This window comes from Pocillopora damicornis, chromosome 12, assembly GCF_964200805.1.
Source record: "Pocillopora damicornis chromosome 12, jaPocDami1.2, whole genome shotgun sequence".
NCBI classification, from domain to species: Eukaryota; Metazoa; Cnidaria; class Anthozoa; order Scleractinia; family Pocilloporidae; genus Pocillopora; species Pocillopora damicornis.
The window spans coordinates 13,277,740-13,299,620 of NC_142681.1; the positions used below are offsets into that span (position 1 = coordinate 13,277,740).

Below are 21,881 nucleotides of genomic sequence, written 5' to 3' on the forward strand. Positions count from 1 at the left end.
GATTTGAGATTACTGTCAACAAGATCCGGTCAAATTTCCAAACTTTCATTTCATTTACTATTTATTTAGAGAAAACACTGAAACTAAATTTGCTGGGGAAAAAAAAACCTTTTTAAAACTTTTGTTCCATACTTTATAAGTTTTTCAGTGATATATAGTTTTTATGGTTTCTTTGAAAGTAGGGCGCGTAGAACGATTTTTCAAAATGTTTTTTTCCAAAATGTTTCCTTGTCTCCATACATTTCGATGTTTACTGTGCATTTTGTTGCATATTTGTCGTCTTCACTTGAACTCCCTTGACGAGGCCTTACAGTTCATGATCATCAAGGCAGGCAAAGCGCTAGTTCCTCTTTTTCTTCCTTCTTGTTCCTCACTGAGGAGGGGGGACGGAAGCCAAACCCCAGATCAAAACTTAGCACATTTTTCTCCAATTCCGATATTTATCACTTATACTTGAAATTACTTTGCGAGTATTGGGAAAACTGTGAGTTTGAAATGTTTTCAAATTGCGCCGGTAAATATTAAAAGTGTGACGTCCCAACAAGCTGTGTTTACATACTCTCATCTAAACTAACCAGTTGACCTATGAGAGCGTGCGAACTATCTCAATTATTTAAGAACCATCACTAGTTACAAAAGTGTGACGTGCAAAACCGAATTACAGTCACTTGGCTTTTTTAGTAGTTTTGGCTTTGATCATGCAAATCCCTGCTAGAAAATGAAAAGTTCACGAAGACAATGAGTCCATTATCACGCAAAGATAGCTTAGCGTTAAAAAAAAATAGACTTAGGTTGTACTGTGGTCGATCTTGTGATGAAAATCAAACCTTTCAAAGGGGTAAACACTGAAACCTGACATTTCCTGTTGAAAAAGAATAACATTTTTCATTTTTCATGTTCAATTACATCATGAGCGATAAAAGTGTGACGTACGAAACCAAAATACTGTGTACATATTGATGGAGTGGTAGGGGCGCAGCGAGGTCCTTTCTTCATGACCCTGAGCTTAATATTTTCTTCACTGGCCCCACCAAATTCGGTCAATGAGCATTTTATCATATGACCACTAACTGTTAAAAATTTCAACCTAAATGGAACGCGATAGACGGGCATACGGACACACAAGAAGTATGCAATTTAAAACTTTTCCCTTTATTTCGATAAGCCCAGAGGGGGGGGGGGGGGGGAGGGAATAACCTAAACACACGTGATCTGGATACCTAAAATACTGTGACAGCGGAAGTTAGGAAGGTTGGGAAAAGTAATTCGTTATTTTTGTTGTTTCATTTTGAAAGCATCAGCCACACTGTCAACATCTTGGTAAGTGCGATAGAAAATCTTTCCTAGTCACTCGGTTTTTATCAGCTTTAGTTATTTAGTAACTGTAGAGCTCGAGGTAAGGCACTTATGGCAAAGCCCAGTACCTACTTTTTTGATCTTTATGTTTGCGATACTTCACGTTTCGAGTGTTAGTCCTTCGTTAAAGCGGTTGATGGCGCGATTGAATCGTCACCACGGCGAAATAAATTGGTTTTACGGCAACTTTTTTCCACCTCTCTGTGGCTTTATATTGTATGATTTATCCTCATTAACTAAAATAAGGTTATTGAGTATTGTACAATTTGAGAAATTGATGATCATAAAACTGGACTGTCCCACGTTGATATAGGAAATCCGTAGTGCTTCATTACGTGGTTTTCCGGTGGCTACGATCTCCACTAGCTATTAACTTGACACTTTTTAGGAGGGTTTAACGATCGATTCCAAGATTGCGGTAGACTTCAATTGAATCTCAGTTTTCTACTTGTACACAAATGTTTCATGGTCGAGATACTATTCGCTTAAGTTTTTAGATACTGGCGGCGGGTTCTACGGTACATATGTTTCTAAACGCCGTAATCCCTTTCTTTTTTCTGTCTGTTTAAGCGCCAGTCTCGCATAAGAAGATAAGTCATGACGCTGCGCACTCACGAAGAGAGATTTTAAGTTTTAATTTTCTCAGAGAAACTAAAACTTTCTTAAATTCACTGTTATTGCATACAGAGTATAAACGTACTTTTGCGTTGAACGGATGCTTCATATCCTCACCATAAAATTGCTTTCTTCAAACCGTAATGGTTTCATACAATATATTTCAACCTTATTATAACTAAGATTGTTCAGCATTGTTTAGTTTGAGAAACTGATAGTTTCCACAATCACGTGATCAAAAACTAAATTCAATCCTATATTAAGGCATAGTTATAATGCAGAATGTCTTTCACCGATGTCAGCAGTGGCGGACCAAGCTCACATCTCGAGGAAACGCAAACGATTAATTCATGAAAGCATCACGCGTTGTGTGACTCGGTGCTAAGTTACGAGAGTTGAACATGTTATAAAAAGAGGAAGATGTTTCATTTTTGGACCTAAAATCCGTCATTAGTCAGAAAAGTGTGACGAGCTCAACCGAAATACAGTCACTCGGTTTTTTTTTAGCAATTCTGGCTTCGATCATGCAAATCACACCCGCTAGAAAATTAAAAGTTCACGAAGACAATAAGTCGATTGTCACGCAAAGATAGGTTACCGTTTAAAGAAAGAAACTTAGGTTGTACTATGATCAATCTTGTGATGTAAATGAAAGCTTTAAAAGAATTAACACTTAAGTTTGTCGTTCCCCATGAAAAATAGAATAACACTTCTCATTTTTCATGTTCAATTACATCATTATGGATAAAAGTGTGACATACAAACCCAAAATACTGTGTACTTATTGATTGAGAGGTAGGAGCGTAGCGAGGTCCTTGCTTCGTGACCGAGAACCTAATATTTTCCCGTCCGGCCCAACAAAACTCAGTCAATAAACATTTTATCATATGACCACTAACTGTTGAAAATTTCGACCTAAATAGGACGCGATAGACGGGCATACGAGCACAAATCTTTCTTTTGTTTGTTTGTTTTTTTTTGTCTAGCGGCGAATTCTACAGTACATATTTTTCTAAACGCCGTAATCCGTTTTTTTTCTCTGTTTAAGCGCCAGTCTCGAGTAAGAAGATAAGTCATGACGCTGCGCGCTCATGAAGAGAAATGTTTTAATCTCTTGATAGAAAGACTTTTCTTTCTTAAATTCAATGTTACTGCATACATAGTATAGGCGTACTTTTCCGTTGATCGGATGCTTCATATCTCTACCGTTAAATGGCTTTCTTAAAACCGTTAAGGTCACCTTATACAATGTATTTCAACCTAACAAGATTGTTCAGTATCGTTTAGTTCGAGAAACTGATGGTTTTCACAATCACGCGATCAAAAACTAAAATCAATCCTATATCAAGACATATTTATAATGCAGAATGTCCTTTACTGATGTCAGCAGAGGCGGCCCAAGCTCACATTTAAAGAAAAAGCAAACGATTAATTCATGAAAGCGTCACGCGTTGTGTGACTCGGTAGTCACTCACAAGAAATGAACACGTCCTGTAGGATTGTATGGGGAACCAAATATGGTCGATTTGAAGTAGTGACGTGCAAAACAGAAATAGATTCACTGCAGGGTAAACTGCTGATCGGTTTTCCATATCAGTTCATGAAAAGTTGATTATCGCTCACAGCAAGCTTACCGTTTAAAGAAAGAAGCTTTGGTTCTATTGGTATCGATCTTGTAATTAAATTTTAATTTTCGAAATGGATGGACACAGAAGCCTGACGTTTCTGTGAAAAAAGAATGAAATAAGTTATTTTATACATATGTTCAATCCATCAGTGGTTATAAAGTGTGACGTACGAAACCGAAATTCATTCGTTTGAGATGGAACACTTAAATCTTCGGAGTAAATGTTGATTCGCCCCCAGATCCCCCTCTCATTAATTCGCCATTAGTATTCGAATTCCGTTTTGAATTTTCGAAAGTCGCATGAAAACTGGGGAGTTTAACTCTCACTATCTTCTGCAAGGTTAGAGATATATTTATAATTTGTACTAACACTTCGTGATATGAGAATCACTAGTTCACGTCTCGTACATAATGAATCACTTCAGGAAAAAAAAAACATACCATTTTGATCTTTTTCTCGATCGTATTTGATAATTGATCAGTTCCTATTCTCAGAAATTTTGTTAAATACTTTTAATCACAGTTTTCATTTTTCCTAATCACAAATTGGCAGTAACAGTGTTGATAATAATAATAATTAATAAGATTAACCGTGAGGCGTAAAACGGCCAAAAAATTAGCAGTTAAACACTTTTCTGGTAAAAATTTATGGAACGAGTTGTGAAACATTTCTGGTAACAACTCATGGAATGATGTTAACCGTTACGCGTAAAATGGCCAAACTTTTAACCGTTAGCCGTAAAAGCCATCACCCGGAAAACGAAATTTCTCCGCATTTCGAGAAATCAGGTAATGTTGACATCAATACTAAATTAAACGGGAAGCAAGCTTGTCAAGCTGGCAATTGTTTGTTATTTTTTAAAGACATGCAAGAACCTAAGCCATATATAATTTTTATCACTCAAATGATCGCTGGGTGTTGGTGCCCTCTAGTTGCAAGTTTCTTGCGATTGTCTGAGGAAAAGAGGAAACAAAAAGGTTGAAAAGCACTATTGCCATTGGGAGTTTTCAGGAAAGTCCCTTCCGGATGCGCGGATCCTACAACGTAACTGTAGTCCAGTCCATTTCCCCCACCTCTCTTCCTTTCTCAAAAGAAATATGAAGGACAATTAAGTATAATTATTGATTATTACTGAAAGTCAAGCCACCTCCTCATTTACTTGTTGCCATATTTCAGTCATTGGATTAACACCTTCAAAGGTAAGACCAGTGATGTGATTATGTTCAAGCAAATTACGGATCCACTCCGTCCGTTTTCATTTTTTTTTTTTTTTTATCAATTATCTCAGTTGCTATTTTTGTCTTCGATCATGCAAATCACACCCTCAAGAAAATGAAAAGTTCACGTGTACAATGGGTCAGTTTTTACGCACAGATACTATGGCCAGAAATCTGTGACAGTCAGCGGTTTGAAACGGGGGCTCGTGTATCGAAAAAAATTCCTACTACGCATGCGTTCTTGCATCAGATTACATACAGCAAATTATGGCGAGCGGCGTAAGGGATTCGAGCAAGAATAGCCGCGGTTTATTTCTTCAATTACACAATGTTTCTTCTGCGGACCTTCTTTGGGATGAAAAAAAAAGTAGAAAAAGGAAAGCTAATGTTTCTTCTGATTATTTTGCCGTGGAAAGGTTAATCTCGAGGAGGACATCACATGGAACGGTGAGTTCACAATTTGCCCTGGTCTACGATATATGTCATTAATTTTCTTACATGCTAAAGTTTTATAATTAAAATCTTCAGGTTCAATATTTGGTGAAATGGAAGGGATACAGCGCGTTTCATAATAGTTGGGAAGTTGAAGATAACTTGACTACCGATCTTATTAGGTATTTATTGTTGTATCATTTTTTCAAACTGTACTTAAATTACCATTACAATTGAACATGCTGAAATAAGGAATTAACAAGAGAGATGCACTCGTATAAGTTCATTCATAGAAAGGTTTATACTTAGATAATTTTTTTTCATCAATAATACACGCAGTGATTGCTGCTTTTCTTTTTCTTCTGCCTTTGCATTGCTTTGAGTATTACTTGTTCATAGACAACCCCTCTTACAATGTTTCCATTTTCATTATTTTTCTTACAGAACTTATGACAAGCCAATTTTTGATAAAGAGAGGCTAACTCGAAACGTTGATAACCTGAGGTTATCAGTCCTCTTTAAATTAAGAAGTAAATCAAGGTCTAATGCTATTTTGGACTTTGATCATGATTGTTTTCGGTTTTTGTTTTATGGTAAAGGAAGGGAGGGAAGGGAGAAGGGGTATACTTTGTTAGATAAGGATGATTTTAAAAAATGCGATTTACCAGAAAACTGGGATAGGGTTATTGATTGTAATGGGGATGGGGTAAGGGTTAAATATCCATTTAAAATTAGATTGTTTTTAGCAAAATCACCAAAAACATATTCTATTATAAATGGGAAAATTCAAGAAGATCAGAGAATGTTAATTGAGAGACTATCAATTGATTTCAGTCGCCAACCTGTAACTATTCAATCATAGATATTATAAACAGAAAGTGAAATTGAAATTAACTGTAATGGCTTTAGGGACTGTAAGGGGTTCCACCTGAATGCAAAAGCTGATAAGAATATGACCAACAAGTGAGTTGAATGTACAAAATATACATGGCCCCTATCTAATAACCCTAGGCTTAATCCACAGTATGAATTTGCTTGAAATTGCTTTTATTTACAAAGTTAATTATAATTTTGTTGAGTTGATGTGTTTTCACTGCACTCTTTGCTTGTCATGTAGCTTTTCATGTGAGTTTGTTTATATAATTTTGAATGTGTAAGGGAGTCCCCCCTTAGAGTAACTAAAGCCATTTCATGCTCCCAGAATACTAAATATTCCATATTTTCTCATTGACAAATTTCCTCCAGTTGTTTAATTAGTTCAGCCTTGGTTTTGTTGCTGAATCCTCTCGCATTTCTCTTCTTTAATTCTTCTTTCAATTGTTTCACTGTCATATGAGAACAGCTAGTGTCAGTGGTAGTGGACTCAGGGAGGGGATGTTCATTTTGAGCTTCAATAGATTGCTGGAGAGGATCTTGACTTAAATTTACTCGTGCCTTTTTTCGGTTTTCTTTAATTTCAACATCCCAGTAGCTCTCCTTGCGCTTCATGTAATTGCGTACTTCCCGCTCGTGTTCTTTAAGCTCCCACTGACGTTGCTCTTGTCGCAGAACATCTCCTGCAGAATCCCACTTGTTGTACTTTCTCAGAATTATTGCACGTGCTACATCATTGTTCTTTTCAACTCCTTGCCCTGTAAATATTTTGACTGAGTGGTGGAGCTCAAAGAACTTGGGAATGTGTGCAACCATAATGTGCATGTATTGGGTAACTCTGGCTTTCTCATACCCTTCTCTTTTGCCATTTAGACTGACAAAAAGAGAAATCCACTCTTTGGCTTTCATGAAAAATTATGTGGGGTCTTTCTCAGGGTTCCAGTCATTGACAACTTTGTAAATTTCTGCAAACTCTGTCCCGACTGCAACCACAGTTGATGCTGTTTCTGGGTGGAGAATGCTATGTAGCTTACTGGGAAGGTCAGCTAAAAGGATCTTTTTGTCTTTTCCAAGGAGACTTGTCCAGTCATGTTTCCCGCTGCCTTTCCCATCTGCATTTCTTTGTTCCCACACATCAAAAGAAACACCACAAGATTTGATTACCCTAATAAGGCTTTTTAGGTGTAATCCTGTTGCTGCCCCCTTTTTATGTTCTAAGTCATCATCTTTATCCCAGTCAAGGCACTCTGCACTAGATTTCCAATCAAAATATCTGTGATTCTCAGCATTAAGTGCAGCTCGTCTACCACTATACGATCCAGTGGTATATTTAGTATAGGTTGTTTATCACAACAGTAATTATCTCTGGATTTTTTAGACATTTCAAACATTTCTTTCAGTGTTCTTGCTAAGGGGGGAGTGTTATAACTTGTATAGTCATTGTTGATTCTCCAGCGATCATTTTTGTGTGTTTTACACCAGGCACAAGCATAATTAGATGTTGCCCCCTTCAGTCCAAGCATCAGTAAAATAAATTTATAATCACCACCAAGATATAATTCAGTTTGAATCTCTTGGCCATCCACATTCATTTTACCTTTTGCAGTCAAGTCATTTACCTCATTGAATAAACTCTGGAATGACTCTTTTATTGTGTGGTAACTCTCGGTTCCATTGACTATGCCAAGAGTTCTGTTTCCTTTTGCAGACATTACGGACTCCTCTGTTTGCAGAATGGAAAATGAAAGTAAAACAAAATTTGAATTTCTTGTCATTCTGGCACCATCACCATTGATTTTGATTTTGATTTTGATTTTATCAGTGATGGGGTCAAAGTCACTGTTTTGCTTCAGGAAATCAGAGATATGTATTTTAAACACTGTTTCAGCAGAAGTTACTTTGGCCCCTTCAAACTTAGCATTTAGAGGTTCAATTTTGCACATTTTGTTCAGTTGATCACGGCATTGTTTGACCAAGTAGGACCTTGGTAGACTATCAGTGATCATGGAAATTTCGTGGTAAAATGAATCCCCACGCAAAATTTGTCCAGTAAGAAAAGGATTTTTTCAACATTCTCTTTTTCATGTGTGGACAAGGTACTATACTTTCTTTCTCCTGCTTGAGTGGGTAAATCTTGACAGTTGGGTTTACTTGTTATGTTGTGAACCACATCACTGTCTGATTCTTTGACAGTTAACCCAACTAGTTCAACACCAAAGGAAGAGCAGAACCAGAGAGCAGCTTCAGCTCGTGAAATAAAAGTTTTCAAGGTCCTGAACTTATTTTTCACAGTTGAAAGAGGTTTTCCCTGGTATGAACAAACTCCCACAGAATTTTCCAATGATGCAATATAATCTTCAAGCTCTTTGTTTGTTTTCTGGGTTTGGGTTTCATTTTCCTTTTGGTTCACTGCCAGCACCATTTCCTCATAGATTCTTTCCTTCTCCAACTCTAAATCTTCATAGGCCTTTTTCCAATCTTGTAGTTCATTTTGTATGTTTTCAATTTCTTGATAGAGTTCATGTACAGGTTTTGTTTGACCCTCCATAACATGAAACTTTCGGACTCGATTATCCAACTCTTTTCTTGCCCTGCCCTTAGTTTTTTTGTAATCTAATGAAATTTTATAAGCAATATTTAACAAAGCTTCATCGATTCCGTCTCGTATATTTTCATCATCGCTAAAGGCAAAGCATTGCCCGAATGTGCACTTTCCCACCAAATCTATGTAGCTGAACCTTTTTGCCGTGGGTGAGTTTTCTGCTGCGCTTGTAGAAGGAGAATTTGCCTCTATCTCTTCACATCCGCTTGACAAATCTTGACCGGAAGTGTCACGCGACAGAACGTTTCGTTCTTGAACAGTTTTATGCCATTCTCTAAAAAGAGGATAAGGAATTTCCAAAGTAAAAAGCACTCTTTTCTCTTTTTCCCTCGCCTCATATCTTAATTCCGGTTGAGTGAATTTGATTGCATCCTTAAAACGCGAGCAACATTGACTAAATTCGTCGCCATTTTACTTGCAAATTTTCGGAGATTGTGTAACGCCATTGCACAATTTATTAAAGGCACGGTTACATAGGTCAAGTAAAGCATTTTGGGATTCAAGATGGAGGACGAATGGCTAGAAACTACGGTTGACGGTCGACTAAAAACATGGCGTTTTCCCGAAATTTTTCTTGGGTTTTAAAAATGGCGTCACATTGAGAACTATTTAGCAGTATTTGGGCCGTTTTTCCACCAAGTTTGGAACCGATTTAGTGGCTTCAATGGCTCCTATTTTTGCACTATAAATGAAGTTTAGCATGTGAACAAATCAGTTCGATCTGGAAGAACATTCCTGTGTACCCGTGAAGTGGGTTGATTTTCGACAATTTATGCTACCTTCGGACAGTTATTAAGAAAATGTATGGCGGAGTGCGAGGATTTCTACGTCCAACAAAAATTGCTTCGGGAACCGGTTTAACACATGCAAATGCACACAGAGCACGCAGCGAAAGGTTGTACATATAATCCACTTTATTTTGCGATCTGGAAGAAGTTGTCTCCTCTGGCGGTTGTAACACAGGAGCAATTATTAAAAGAAGGTTAGCTGAAAGCGCACTGTTTTCCTTGTAGGGATTTTGGGACTCGTTTGTAACCTAAGACCGAGTTCGACATCGATGCGCGTGCGTGGCGGCCATGCTGTCACGGATTTCTGGCCATCGGCGGGGCGGGCGGCTTACTGTTTAAAGACAGAAGCTTTAGTTTTACGCTCAATCTTATCGATCTCGTGATGCAAATCCTAACGAACTAAAAGGGACGAACACTGAAGCCTGGCGTTCAGTTTCGAATAAACAAAGTATGTGTCATTTTTGGATGCTCAAATCCATCATTAGTTAGAAAAGTGTGACGTGCCAAACCAAAATACAGTCACTAAGTTTTTTTAGTATTTTTAGCTTCGATCATGCAAATCACACCCGCTAGAAAATGAAAAGTTCATGAAGGCAATGAGTCCATTATCACGCAAAGATAGCTTAGCGTTAAAAAAGAAACTTAGGATCGATCTGTTCCACGTTCAATTACATCGTGTGTGATAAAAGTTGGACGTACAAAACCGAAATACTGTCTTATTAACTGAGTGGTATGGCCGAAAGGAAAATTATTTGGCTCGGGGTCATGACCTATGGACAGAGCGCAGCGATGCTCAAGCTTCATCACCCAGAGCCAGATATTTTCTCCACTGGCCCCACTAAATTCGGTCAATAAGCATTTTATCATATGACCACTGACCATTTTCAACGTTAATGGGAAGCGATAGACGGGCATGCGAACGCACAAAAAATATGCAATTTTATTTCGAGTAGCCTAGAGCGGGAGGGGAATAACCGAAAACACACGTGATCTAGATACCTGAAACGCCGTGACAGCGAAAGTTCGGAAGGTTGAGAAAAGTGCGGAGTGTAATTCATTATTTTTGTTGTTTCATTTTGAAAGCATCAGCCACATTGTCAACATCTTGGTAAGTGCGATTGAAAATCTTTCCTATTCACTCGGTTTTTATCAGCCTTAGTCATTTAGTAACTGTAGAGAGCGAGGTAAGGCTCTCATGGCAAAGCCCAGTAGCTGCTTTTTCGAGCTTTGGTTTTTGCAATATGTAGTTATGTCTCGTTTCGAGCGTTAGCCCTTCATTTAAGCGGTTGATGGCGCCATTGAATCGCCACCACAGTGAAATAAATTCGTTATCCAGCGGTCTTCTCAAATCTCTGTAGCTTTATACCGTTTAATTTATCCTCATTAACTAATGTTATTGAGTATCGTTCAATTTGAGAAATTGATGATCATAAAACTAAAATCAGACCTTTATTTATGTTGTGGACTGTCCCTCGCTGAAGGAAATCTCTGGTGCTTGATCAGGTGGTTTTCCAGTGGCTATGACTCTACATCAGCTATCAACTTGAATCTGTTTAGGAGGGTTGAACGAACGATTCAGAGATCGCACTAGATTCGAAATGCCATATTTCTACTTGTACACAAGCGTTTCATTGTCGAAATTCCCTTCACTTAAACCTTTGGATACTAACGGCGGGTTCTGCGGTACATATTTTTCTAAAGCCGTAATCTGTTTCTTTTTTTTTTCCGTTTAAGCCCCAGAGTCTCGCACAGGAAGATAAGTTGTGAGGCTGCGCGCTCACTAAGAAACGTGGTTTAATTTTCTCAGAGGAGTGAAACTTTCTTAAATTCACTGTTATTGCATTCATAGTATAAGCGTATCTTACCGTTGAACGGATGCTTTATATTTCCACCGTTAAAGTTCTTTCTTCAAACCGTTAAGGTTTTATACAATATATTTCAACCTCAGTAGTTAAGATATTGTTAGGCATTGTTTAATTTGAGAAACTGATGGTTTCAACAATCACGTGATCAAAAACTAAAATCAATCCCATATAAAGATATATTCATAATGCAGAATGTCCTTTACTGATCAGTGTCAGCAGAGGTGGTCCAAGTTCACGTCTCGAGAAAAAGCAAACGATTAATTCATGATAGCGTCACGGATTGTGTGACTTATGTGTTAAGTTATGAGCGTTGAACACGTTATTAAGAATAGAATGGGGAGCGAATTATGGTCGATTTATCACGAGAAATATTTCGAGAAATCAACATTTAACACGTAAAATCAATAAAAGTACACACATCTTGTGTGTCCATATTAGTTTCTGGCGATTTCTGCCGTTTTAAGCTTACTTTGCCATCGCTGTTATTCCCATCCCCACAGTGACACCTCGCATTAATCGAGCGTCCCAATCAACCAAGCAGACAGCTGTCCCCGTGATAGGTCTGCAATTCCTGATCCATAATAGGAATGCACGATAGAAGCGGCACCAGGATCGTGCATGCTATACCACTGGAACATACCACAGAAACCTTTTTCCAGCCGCTCGAAAATTGTTGATGACTTCCCTTACCACAGTAGACTTACCAGTTCCCCCCTTGGCCAGTCCCTAAAAAGTTATGACCCTCACAAGCCAAGCATACAATCTCCGCCCGTCCGTGAGATAAGTGAACGCTCATATTGACGACATGCTAATAACTGAATATTATGGAGAAAGAGTTGTCACAGGAAGAAAAATTATGAAATAACATAATGAACATCACTTGACGATCTGCGCGCTCAAGGAATTGGCTGAACTAATAGAAATTTTATTGTCCTTTACAATGAATTTCCGGTGACTAAAAAGGCATTAACACCAACACAACTGTAAGGGGGTAGATTAAGGGTAATTCGGCCAAATCTTGCAGGCTTTTCTTTTTATCCAGAAGTCTAGTGACATTACCTTGGAAAGGTAAATGCAATCGACGGTAGGGCATCATGTGGACAATTATATTTACTATATTTGTTTTCAGGGACATTCGTCTGATAAATGCACTCATTGCTTTTAAAATGAACAATCTTTGCAAATGTTGCCATATTCCCGAATGTCAATAACTTACAACTGTGATCATCTCGGTAATGAACCAAACGAACCGTGTTTCAATAAAATCGAGCGAGGGAATTTCCAGTACAAACATTTTGGACGGTACATTATTTAAGCTGTCGAATAGTTCTCGAGAAAACTAGAGCAATTTTCTCATTAATCATTCTTGTATTATTCATGAATAAGAAATAAAATAGAGTGATCCTAATGGTCTGCATTGAGAATACGTTTTGACAGCCGGTTTAACAAAATCAATAAACTAAGAATGGGGAAACTAGAACTTATATTGTAGACTATTCCTCTCTGATTTCTTTTGATTTCCATAGATTTTTCATTAGCTGAATTTGCATTTTATTCTTGTCCTTTTTGTTTGTTTTTAATCAAAGCGAATAATGCCTCAAAAATAAATCAGCGAGTCAGGCTATGACACATGGCAGCAGTTTGTTTCCTTTGAGAAAAGGTAGCTTCCTTACCTCACAATACATGATATAACCAAGCCTCTTATTCTTCAATCTTCTTCATTGATTGAATCAATGAGCTTCATTATCAATTAAGAAGGGGCTCTCTTTTCCCATTTCTTTCTGTTTCCGGTTTCCTAATTATCTGTATTAAGAAAGTTGAGACACTGGAAAGAGACATTTTTTAAGTTTCCTCATACGATTAGAAAGACCAGAAGTTCTAGTTCGATCACAAATCCTGTGACAAATTCTTAGTAACAATGAAACTTTTTGATTTTCAAATATGAATGTAGTTTAAGCCAGGCACAACTGTCTATCACGTGAGTGAAATGTGAACAAAGGTAGAAAAAATTGAATATTAAAACCAAAACTCTTAGTAATTTATTATTTTTTTTATGCGATTATCATTTGGTATCTATTTGTTTATAACCTGTATGAGCTTTCTTAACATTGATTCATTATATTCCAATTGTAATTGTTTTAAAACTACAATTAATTCCATTGTCATTCCTATAAGCCCATTTGCGGATAATCTTTAAGTTCTCTTTGAAGTTGGTAAGACTTTTCACTAATCTTCAGACTGCTCCAACATCGAGGATGTACATAATAGATTTTTGGCTTTTAACGTTCACTCACAAAAAGATGAAAGACAGAAATCGGTAGGAACATGATTCAACCTAAGGGCAAAATGTTTCTTTTACATCACGTGACGAGATGAAGGAACCAAAAAACCTAGGTCAAAGTATAATATATAGATTTAGCCAAGCCTAAAAGCGGAGCTCGTGATTTTTTTCCCCCGCACGTCTCAAGGGCACAACGCCTTGCCCCGGCCAGGACTAGAATCCGGGTCGCCCAACTCGCAGCCCAGTGCACTGACCACTGAACTACTGGACAAAGCCGTGGCGTTGGCGTGCCCGCGGTACAGCTGACCACGCATGTTAAAAGAAGCACATTGTACGGTCGAATGGTCGTACATCCAAATTTACTATTATTTTGCATAATTTTGGGGCTACGCTCTGCGAGCTCCGCTACTATTTACGACAGAGACCCAGTGAGTTAAGTCTAGTTTGTACGGTTCGCTTACCTGCGAGTTAACAAAGTTGATGTACTTCAACACGGAAGCTGAGTCAGTTCAGTAGTAAACTTGGTCTGCTGTCATTTCCAATTCTTCTCCAATAATTCTGGAGAGCCTTACGCAGATAACACTGACTGTCAGTTCCAATATTGGAATTGAAATTTCATGTATGGGACTTGCTTCTTCCATGACAAATGCACAGTGAACTTGGTTAATGACATTTTTCAAACGGAAGTAAACGACGGCTGAAATTCATTATCATGGCCAATTTACATTGTCAACTCAGTTGGTAAAGCCAAATAGTTTTTTAATACCCCACCAAAGTTTCTTCAAAAACTTACCCCGTTGTTTATAGAAACTATGCATGTGGAAAGTTCTCATTGCAAAAGTTAAGATAAAGTCTGTCAGTTTTTTTTATCTTTGTCCAATGACTTTAAAGTCATGTAATGTTCTGCAACAATCCCAACTTGAGGAAAATGAAAGGTGACCAACCGACTTCCTCACTTTTTTGTTTTGTTTTTTGTTTTTAAGTGGATATTGTGAATTCTAACACTTTCAGCTTGTTACAAATAGTTTCCGGGTGTAATCGACCCAGCCCGTTTTTGTAACTTACCATGTGTGTTCCTGTTTGAAGTGACTCGTTATTAATCAAGATTATCGACCATTTAGTATTGTGTTACTAAAAATAATGTTTCCCTGATAACAGTTGAGGATTGCAATGGAAACCTAACAGCAGAAGCCATGACACCTTTCATGAGCCTCGCCTTATTTGTTTCCCTGTTCTTGCTCAACTCAGATCGCATTCAGAAAGCCATTGAGATATGCAGCGAATGTTTGATTTTGCTAAATGGCACCGATCAAAACAGCAAAGACCAATTTGATTCAGCACTGCTACAATTTTACAGCGACATCTATATCATTCTTTTCAGCGCTTATCGTCATATCTCTGACTACATAAGTGCGGAAAGATACGGAAGGAAACTGTTTGACTTATACAGAGGGTATGGAATTATGCTTTATAAACTTGGCGAAAGCCTAAAAGCAAAGGAATATTTTGAGAGGGCCCTTGCCATAACAACCAAAATTGGCGACAGACGAGGGGAAGCATCATGTTATGGAAAGCTAGGTACTGTGTTTACGTCGCTTGGCCAATACGACAAGGCTGAAGAGTATCTCCAAACAGCGCTTGTAATCAGAACTGAAATTGCCGACAGAGAAGGGGAGGCAACTGACTACGGAAACCTAGGTACAGTGTTTAAGTCGCTTGGCCAATACGACAAGGCTGAAGAGTATCTCCAAAAAGCGCTTGTCATCACAACTGAAATTGGCGACAGAGAAGGGGAGGCAACTGACTATGGAAAGCTAGGTACTGTGTTTAGGTCGCTTGGCCAATACGACAAGGCTGAAGAGTATCTCCAAAAAGCGCTTGTCATCACAACTGAAATTGGCGACAGAGAAGGGGAGGCAACTGACTACGGAAACCTAGGTACTGTGTTTAGGTCGCTTGGCCAATACGACAAGGCTGAAGAGTATCTCCAAAAAGCGCTTGTCATCACAACTGAAATTGGCGACAGAGAAGGGGAAGCATCATGTTATGGAAACCTAGGTACTGTGTTTAGGTCGCTTGGCCAATACGATAAGGCTGAAGAGTATCTCCAAAAAGCGCTTGTCATCACAACTGAAATTGGCGACAGAGAAGGGGAAGCATCATGTTATGAAAACCTAGGTACTGTGTTTAGGTCGCTTGGCCAATACGACAAGGCTGAAGAGTATCTCCAAAAAGCGCTTGTCATCAGAACTGAAATTGGCGACAGAGGAGGGGAAGCATCATGTTATGGAAACCTAGGTACTGTGTTTACGTCGGTTGGCCAATACGACAAGGCTGAAGAGTATCTCCAAAAAGCGCTTGTCATCACAACTGAAATTGGCGACAGAGAAGGGGAGGCAAGTGACTACGGAAACCTAGGTACTGTGTTTACGTCGCTTGGCCAATACGACAAGGCTGAAGAGTATCTCCAAAAAGCGCTTGTCATCACAACTGAAATTGGCCACAGACAAGGCGAAGCATCATGTTATGGAAACCTAGGTACTGTGTTTAGGTCGCTTGGCCAATACTACAAGGCTGAAGAGTATCTCCAAAAAGCGCTTGTCATCACAACTGAAATTGGCGACAGAGAAGGGGAGGCATCTGACTACGGAAACCTGGGTACTGTGTTTAAGTCGCTTGGCCAATACGACAAGGCTGAAGAGTATCTCCGAAAAGCGCTTGTCATCAGAACTGAAATTGGCGACAGAGGAGGGGAAGCATTATGTTATGGAAACCTAGGTACTGTGTTTAAGTCGCTTGGCCATTACGACAAGGCTGAAGAGTATCTCCAAAAAGCGCTTGTCATCACAACTGAAATTGGCCACAGACAAGGCGAAGCATCATGTTATGGAAACCTAGGTACTGTGTTTAGGTCGCTTGGCCAATACGACAAGGCTGAAGAGTATCTCCAAAAAGCGCTTGTCATCACAACTGAAATTGGCGACAGAGGAGGGGAAGCATCATGTTATGGAAACCTAGGTACTGTGTTTAGGTCGCTTGGCCAATACGACAAGGCTGAAGAGTATCTCCAAAAAGCGCTTGTCATCACAACTGAAATTGGCGACAGAGAAGGGGAAGCATCATGTTATGGAAACCTAGGTACTGTGTTTACGTCGCTTGGCCAATACGACAAGGCTGAAGAGTACCTCCAAAAAGCGCTTGTCATCAGAACTGAAATTGGCGACAGAGAAGGGGAAGCATCATGTTATGGAAACCTAGGTACTGTGTTTAAGTCGCTTGGCCAATACGACAAGGCTGAAGAGTATCTCCAAAAAGCGCTTGTCATCAGAACTGAAATTGGCGACAGAGGAGGGGAAGCATCATGTTATGGAAACCTAGGTACTGTGTTAACGTCGCTTGGCCAATACGACAAGGCTGAAAAGTATCTCCAAAAAGCGCTTGTCATCAGAACTGAAATTGGCTACAGAGAAGGGGAGGCAACTGACTACGGAAACCTAGGTACTGTGTTTAAGTCGCTTGGCCAATACGACAAGGCTGAAGAGTATCTCCAAAAAGCGCTTGTCATCAGAACTGAAATTGGCGACAGACGAGGGGAAGCATCATGTTATGGAAACCTAGGTACTGTGTTTACGTCGCTTGGCCAATACGACAAGGCTAAAGAGTATCTCCAAAAAGCGCTTGCCATCCAAACTAGTATTGGTGATAAGGAAGGGGAAGCAGCAGATCTTAGAAACCTTGGAATTTTGTTTAGAACTGTTGGTGATTTTGAAGCTTCGGAAGTATGCTTGGAGAAAGCTTTATTCATATCCAGAGATATTGGAGATGGAAGAAACGAGTTTGAAATCCTCCGAGGCTACGCCGTTTTGTATTTATATCAAGATAAAATCAAAGACTCCCTGTCGTGTCTTCACCTGTGCATTGAAAAGTATGAGGAGCTGAGATATTTCTTGGGCGCCAATGATCAGTTCAAAACATCATTTCTGGAGAACACTGGAACATTCCCCTACAAGCTGCTTTGTACTTTGCTTTGTGACACCGAAAATGCTCGGGATGCTCTTTATGTTGAGGAGTTGGGTCGAGCTAGAGGCCTATCAGACTTAATGGCAGAGAAGTACTCGGTTGAAACGCACATCTCTGCTAATCGACAATCTTGGTTTGGCATTGAGGACATTTTAAGAAAGAAAACAAACTGTACTTGTCTGTACATTTCTTATTTTCAGAATCGTCTGCATTTGTGGATCTTGAAAACAAGTGGAGTCCTTCACTATAGAAGAGTATCACAAGAAGAGAATCTAGTTCAGGCTGGGTTACCCAAAGATTTGTCTTTGAGTCAATTTTTGGATTATAATTTCCGGAGTCTTGGTATTTTGCCCACTAAAGATTGTGAAGATCGGTCTTTAAATACGATTAAATTGCAACCTCTCTCCCCCGCGCAAAAGAGCTCAGCAAGATTGCGACTCATGGAGGAGGACGAGGACGAGGATGAGGACGAGGATGAGGACGAGAAAGTGATTTCAAGTCTATACTTGTGTTACAAAATGTTCATTGTCCCCGTTTATGATTTGCTTGATGAGCCTGAAGTCATTATTGTTCCTGACCGCAGGTTGTACAAAGTTCCCTTTGCTGCCCTGAGTGAAAAGGAGGGGGCCGAATACTTGTCACAGACTCATAAGATCCGTATCATTCCTTCGTTGACAACACTCAAGAACATTCAAGATAGTCCAGAGGACTATCACAGCAACACTGGTGCCTTGGTAATAGGCAATCCCAAGGTTAATTGGCTGCAATCATTGCCAGGTGCAAGAAAGGAAGCGGAGATGGTCGGACGACTGGTGGGTGTTCCGCCTCTAGTTGAAGAGAAAGCAACGAAGCAGGCGGTACTTGAGCGGATAAGTTCAGTGAGCTTGATACATTTTGCTGCCCATGGTAACGCAGAAAGAGGGGAAATTGCACTCTCCCCCAATCCCTGTCCCAACAGTCAAACTGCTATCCCACCGAAGGAAGATTACATGTTGACGGTGGCGGATGTCTCACGAGTGAAAGTCAGAGCTAAACTGGTGGTACTTAGCTGCTGTCACAGTGGAAGTGGAGAGATAAGAGCCGAGGGAGTTATAGGAATTGCCCGTGCGTTTTTAGGATCCGGTGCTCGCTCGGTGTTGGTTGCGCTGTGGGCCATTCCAGACTCAGCAACAGAGCAGCTGATGAGTCGGTTCTACGAACACCTCATTGAAGGTGGAAGTGCCAGTGAATCCCTTCATCAGGCCATGAAGTGGATGAGAAAAAACCCCTTGAACAAAATCTCTGAGTGGGCTTCGTTTACGCTGATTGGAGATGATGTGAGACTCGAGTTTGACAAGCAGCGGCAAGACTCGGTGAGAACAGGTATTTCATAAATTAAAGTTAAATTAGATGTGAGGATGGTTATGACTTACTGGTCGTTGTTACCTTGAACACCAAGGCTAGTTTAATATCTATCTATATATACATATATATATATATATATACATATTTATATTTATATTTATGTACACACATATATATGTGTACATAAATATAAATATATATATATATATATATATATATAGCAGTTATATATATATATATATATTTACGCACCCTTTTTTTTCCTTTTTCAAGAGTTATTATCTCCGCTCTCTGGTGTAAAATATAGAATCTCACAGATGCCTCTCTACCAATGAGACACAAGTAATAGCCAATTATTTTTATATATCGTGCTTGGTGTAATTGTGTTTGCTTTATATCCAAAATATTAATTGAGGTAATAATAAATTGGGTTATTTCAAATTTTTTCTTGCAGGAAAAAAGACCCCGATAGAGTAAACAATGACAAGTACTTGAAGGGAACAGAGTTAAAAGACTTTTAGATGGATAAATTAAATAGAAATAAGTAGAGAAAATACTCTTCCAGTATTTCATCGACTTTAAAAAAAAAAAGAGCTATCCCAGGTTAGGGGAGATTTATTCCAATTTTTACTGCTTTCTTTTCTAATATTCTCAGGAGGCAGTAATGATTATGTACTCAACAATTTTTTGTTTTTCACGCAAAAATTATATTAGACACGAAACAATGTTGACTTACGTAAGGCTTTTGAGTAAAACGAATTCAGTAAAGTTAAGACAGTAGTTTAAGTATTAAACAAACCACTAAAATCTGGTTTAATTTTTGTGTTTTCAAGCCTTTTGTAAGGTTTAGTTATTAAGAATACCTTCCATATTTCAAGAATAATTTGATGTAGCATCTGAAGGGATCCTTGTCAACCACGCCTCTGTTTTTGTCAATATACGGATAACTGCGGAGAGATTCGTTTATACTTACTCAACGCCTAGCAGGAGTCGTGCCGGCACGTAAACACTTTTTAAGTGGCGTTAAGATAGGATTCGCAAAAGGAGAAGCGTTGCGCATCCTAAAAATAGGTCCGAAGCACTTCACATTTAAAAAAATCGTACAGAGCTTAAAAATACGACTAAAAGAGGGGAAAGAGTATACCTGACGAACTTCTGGAGAAATACGTGTCTGAAGTTATCTGCTCCAGTAGAGAAGGATGACTTCCGGCTTTACAAAAGCTCAAGAACACGCTGATGTGGAAATGTCACATTCAAAGTCACATCGCCAAAAAAACATTAAAGTATATCCTGGCCAGAACTGATCTTTGGAGACAGAAGTTTAAAATCGCTTGCAGATGGCGGGAGTGTCATGCGGGCATGTCAATACTTCAATTTTTAACTGGTCACTTTCCTCTTGTGCTATACACCCTGCGCGAAGCTTGTCGACTCTTAAATGCAGAAAAATCTCTGCCAATTGGCTATGAGTTAGATCTCTGAAATATGGTAGTAATCATGTCTTGGAATAAAGAGATCATCTGTTGTAGAATAAGTTAATTCTTAACACCCTGTATGTAAGGAATAACAGCAAAACCAGTCGCTGGTTCCCTTTCATCAAGAGCGTTACTATTTGTAACTGGTTTTTGGCAGTTATGGAGAAAAGTTTTTGTATAGCCATTTGCCCATTTGGATTTTAGTGAATAGCGAAACAACGTCGAAAGATACTAATTCTTCACAAGCGTTAAGAGTTTTATCTTTTATGAAATCCGCAAATTCGCAGGAATTTTTGACAGTGTAATCAGTATTCCCAACAACAGGCGACAAAATTCTCGCAAGATAACCAGAAATTGCATAAGTCGGAGAATTAACAAAAGAAAAAATGGGTCTCAAAGGAATTCCCAGTTTATGAATTTTAGGTAAGCCATAAAAACGTGGACATAAGCCGTCACTACTGTCTAACATTTTGTACGTAGAGTCACTAATTTTACCAGCTTTTTGCAAATAAAGCAACATTTTGTTTAACTTTCTTTGAGGTTTTACTGGTAGGATCAGAGTTTAAGACAGCATACGTACTCTTGTCATTAAGCAGAGTCAAAGCTTTGTCGTGATATTGCTGTTTGTCCATAACCACAACACAATTACCCTTGTCAGCAGATAATACGGGCCTGCCTCTGTATCCTTTTTGAGAGCTATAAGTGCATTAAAAACATCCTTTTGAATGTTTTTGGGGGGAGGTTTAGATCGTGACGATGGTGGTTTGCTTCCTGACGCTTATTTACACCTCGTCAGAAAAAAAAAAAAAAGGCCGCTAATTAGTGATCATGTAAAAGGACCTCTTGTTACAGCGTTTAGATCACCCCTGATGAAGGCACTAGACAGGAGTGTCGAAACGTTTGGTCTATGAATTGTAACTTCGGTTACATTCATTAAATCTGCAAACCAGAGTAGCATCAAACTATGTCTGATTGGCCACCTGGTTGCCGTGTGAACTTTAATGTATTAGATAAGAAGGCATTTGCTTACCTTGGCTCCTTTGATCACTGAACCAGTGGGCTTATGGTTGATGAAGTTCGGGATCTTTTGGTCGGTAACCCTTGCGAACTGAATTCCCAGTTTTCTGGGAATTCCTAGGAATTCCTAGGAATTCCTAGGAATTCCTAGGAATTCTCAAAAATTCCCAATTATGCTAATGATCCTTGCAAACTGAAATCCCAGTTTTCTGGGAATTTCTGGGAATTCCCAACTATGCAAATTAGCTCTGATTTAAAAAGCTTGGAATTACTGGGAATTTCTGGGAAAGGAAGACTCCAGTTTTGTGAGGACTTGGAATCCCTAGGAATTCCTAGGAATTCTCAGCTTTACAAACTACCTATAATTTAAG

The 21,881-nt window shown here is 38.9% G+C and overlaps 2 protein-coding genes and 1 pseudogene across 5 annotated transcripts; 2 read left to right on the plus strand and 1 right to left on the minus strand.

Moving 5' to 3' along the window:
* The first annotated feature begins 1,272 nt into the window (after positions 1–1,272).
* LOC149036567 (uncharacterized) lies at positions 1,273–20,541 on the plus strand. 4 transcript variants are annotated; one of them, XM_089189296.1, is made up of 3 exons: positions 1,273–1,320; positions 14,816–19,039; positions 19,476–20,541. In XM_089189296.1, the coding sequence occupies exons 2-3, from the start codon at positions 14,851–14,853 to the stop codon at positions 19,496–19,498; spliced, it is 4,212 nt and encodes a 1,403-aa protein (XP_089045422.1). In that variant the 5' UTR covers positions 1,273–1,320; positions 14,816–14,850; the 3' UTR covers positions 19,499–20,541. The 4 variants fall into 4 exon arrangements, with proteins under 4 accessions (XP_089045422.1, XP_089045421.1, XP_089045423.1 ...); XM_089189295.1 differs by lacking the exon at positions 1,273–1,320 and having other exon boundaries at positions 14,091–19,039; XM_089189297.1 differs by lacking the exon at positions 1,273–1,320 and having other exon boundaries at positions 14,091–19,029.
* On the plus strand, positions 4,985–6,377 carry LOC149036568 (uncharacterized). Its single transcript, XM_089189922.1, has 4 exons — positions 4,985–5,263; positions 5,345–5,430; positions 5,693–5,954; positions 6,366–6,377. Exons 1-4 carry the CDS (start codon positions 5,084–5,086, stop codon positions 6,375–6,377), a joined length of 540 nt encoding a protein of 179 aa, XP_089046048.1. The 5' UTR covers positions 4,985–5,083.
* On the minus strand, positions 7,037–12,569 carry LOC149036569 (uncharacterized; annotated as a pseudogene).
* Positions 20,542–21,881: the final 1,340 nt, after the last annotated feature.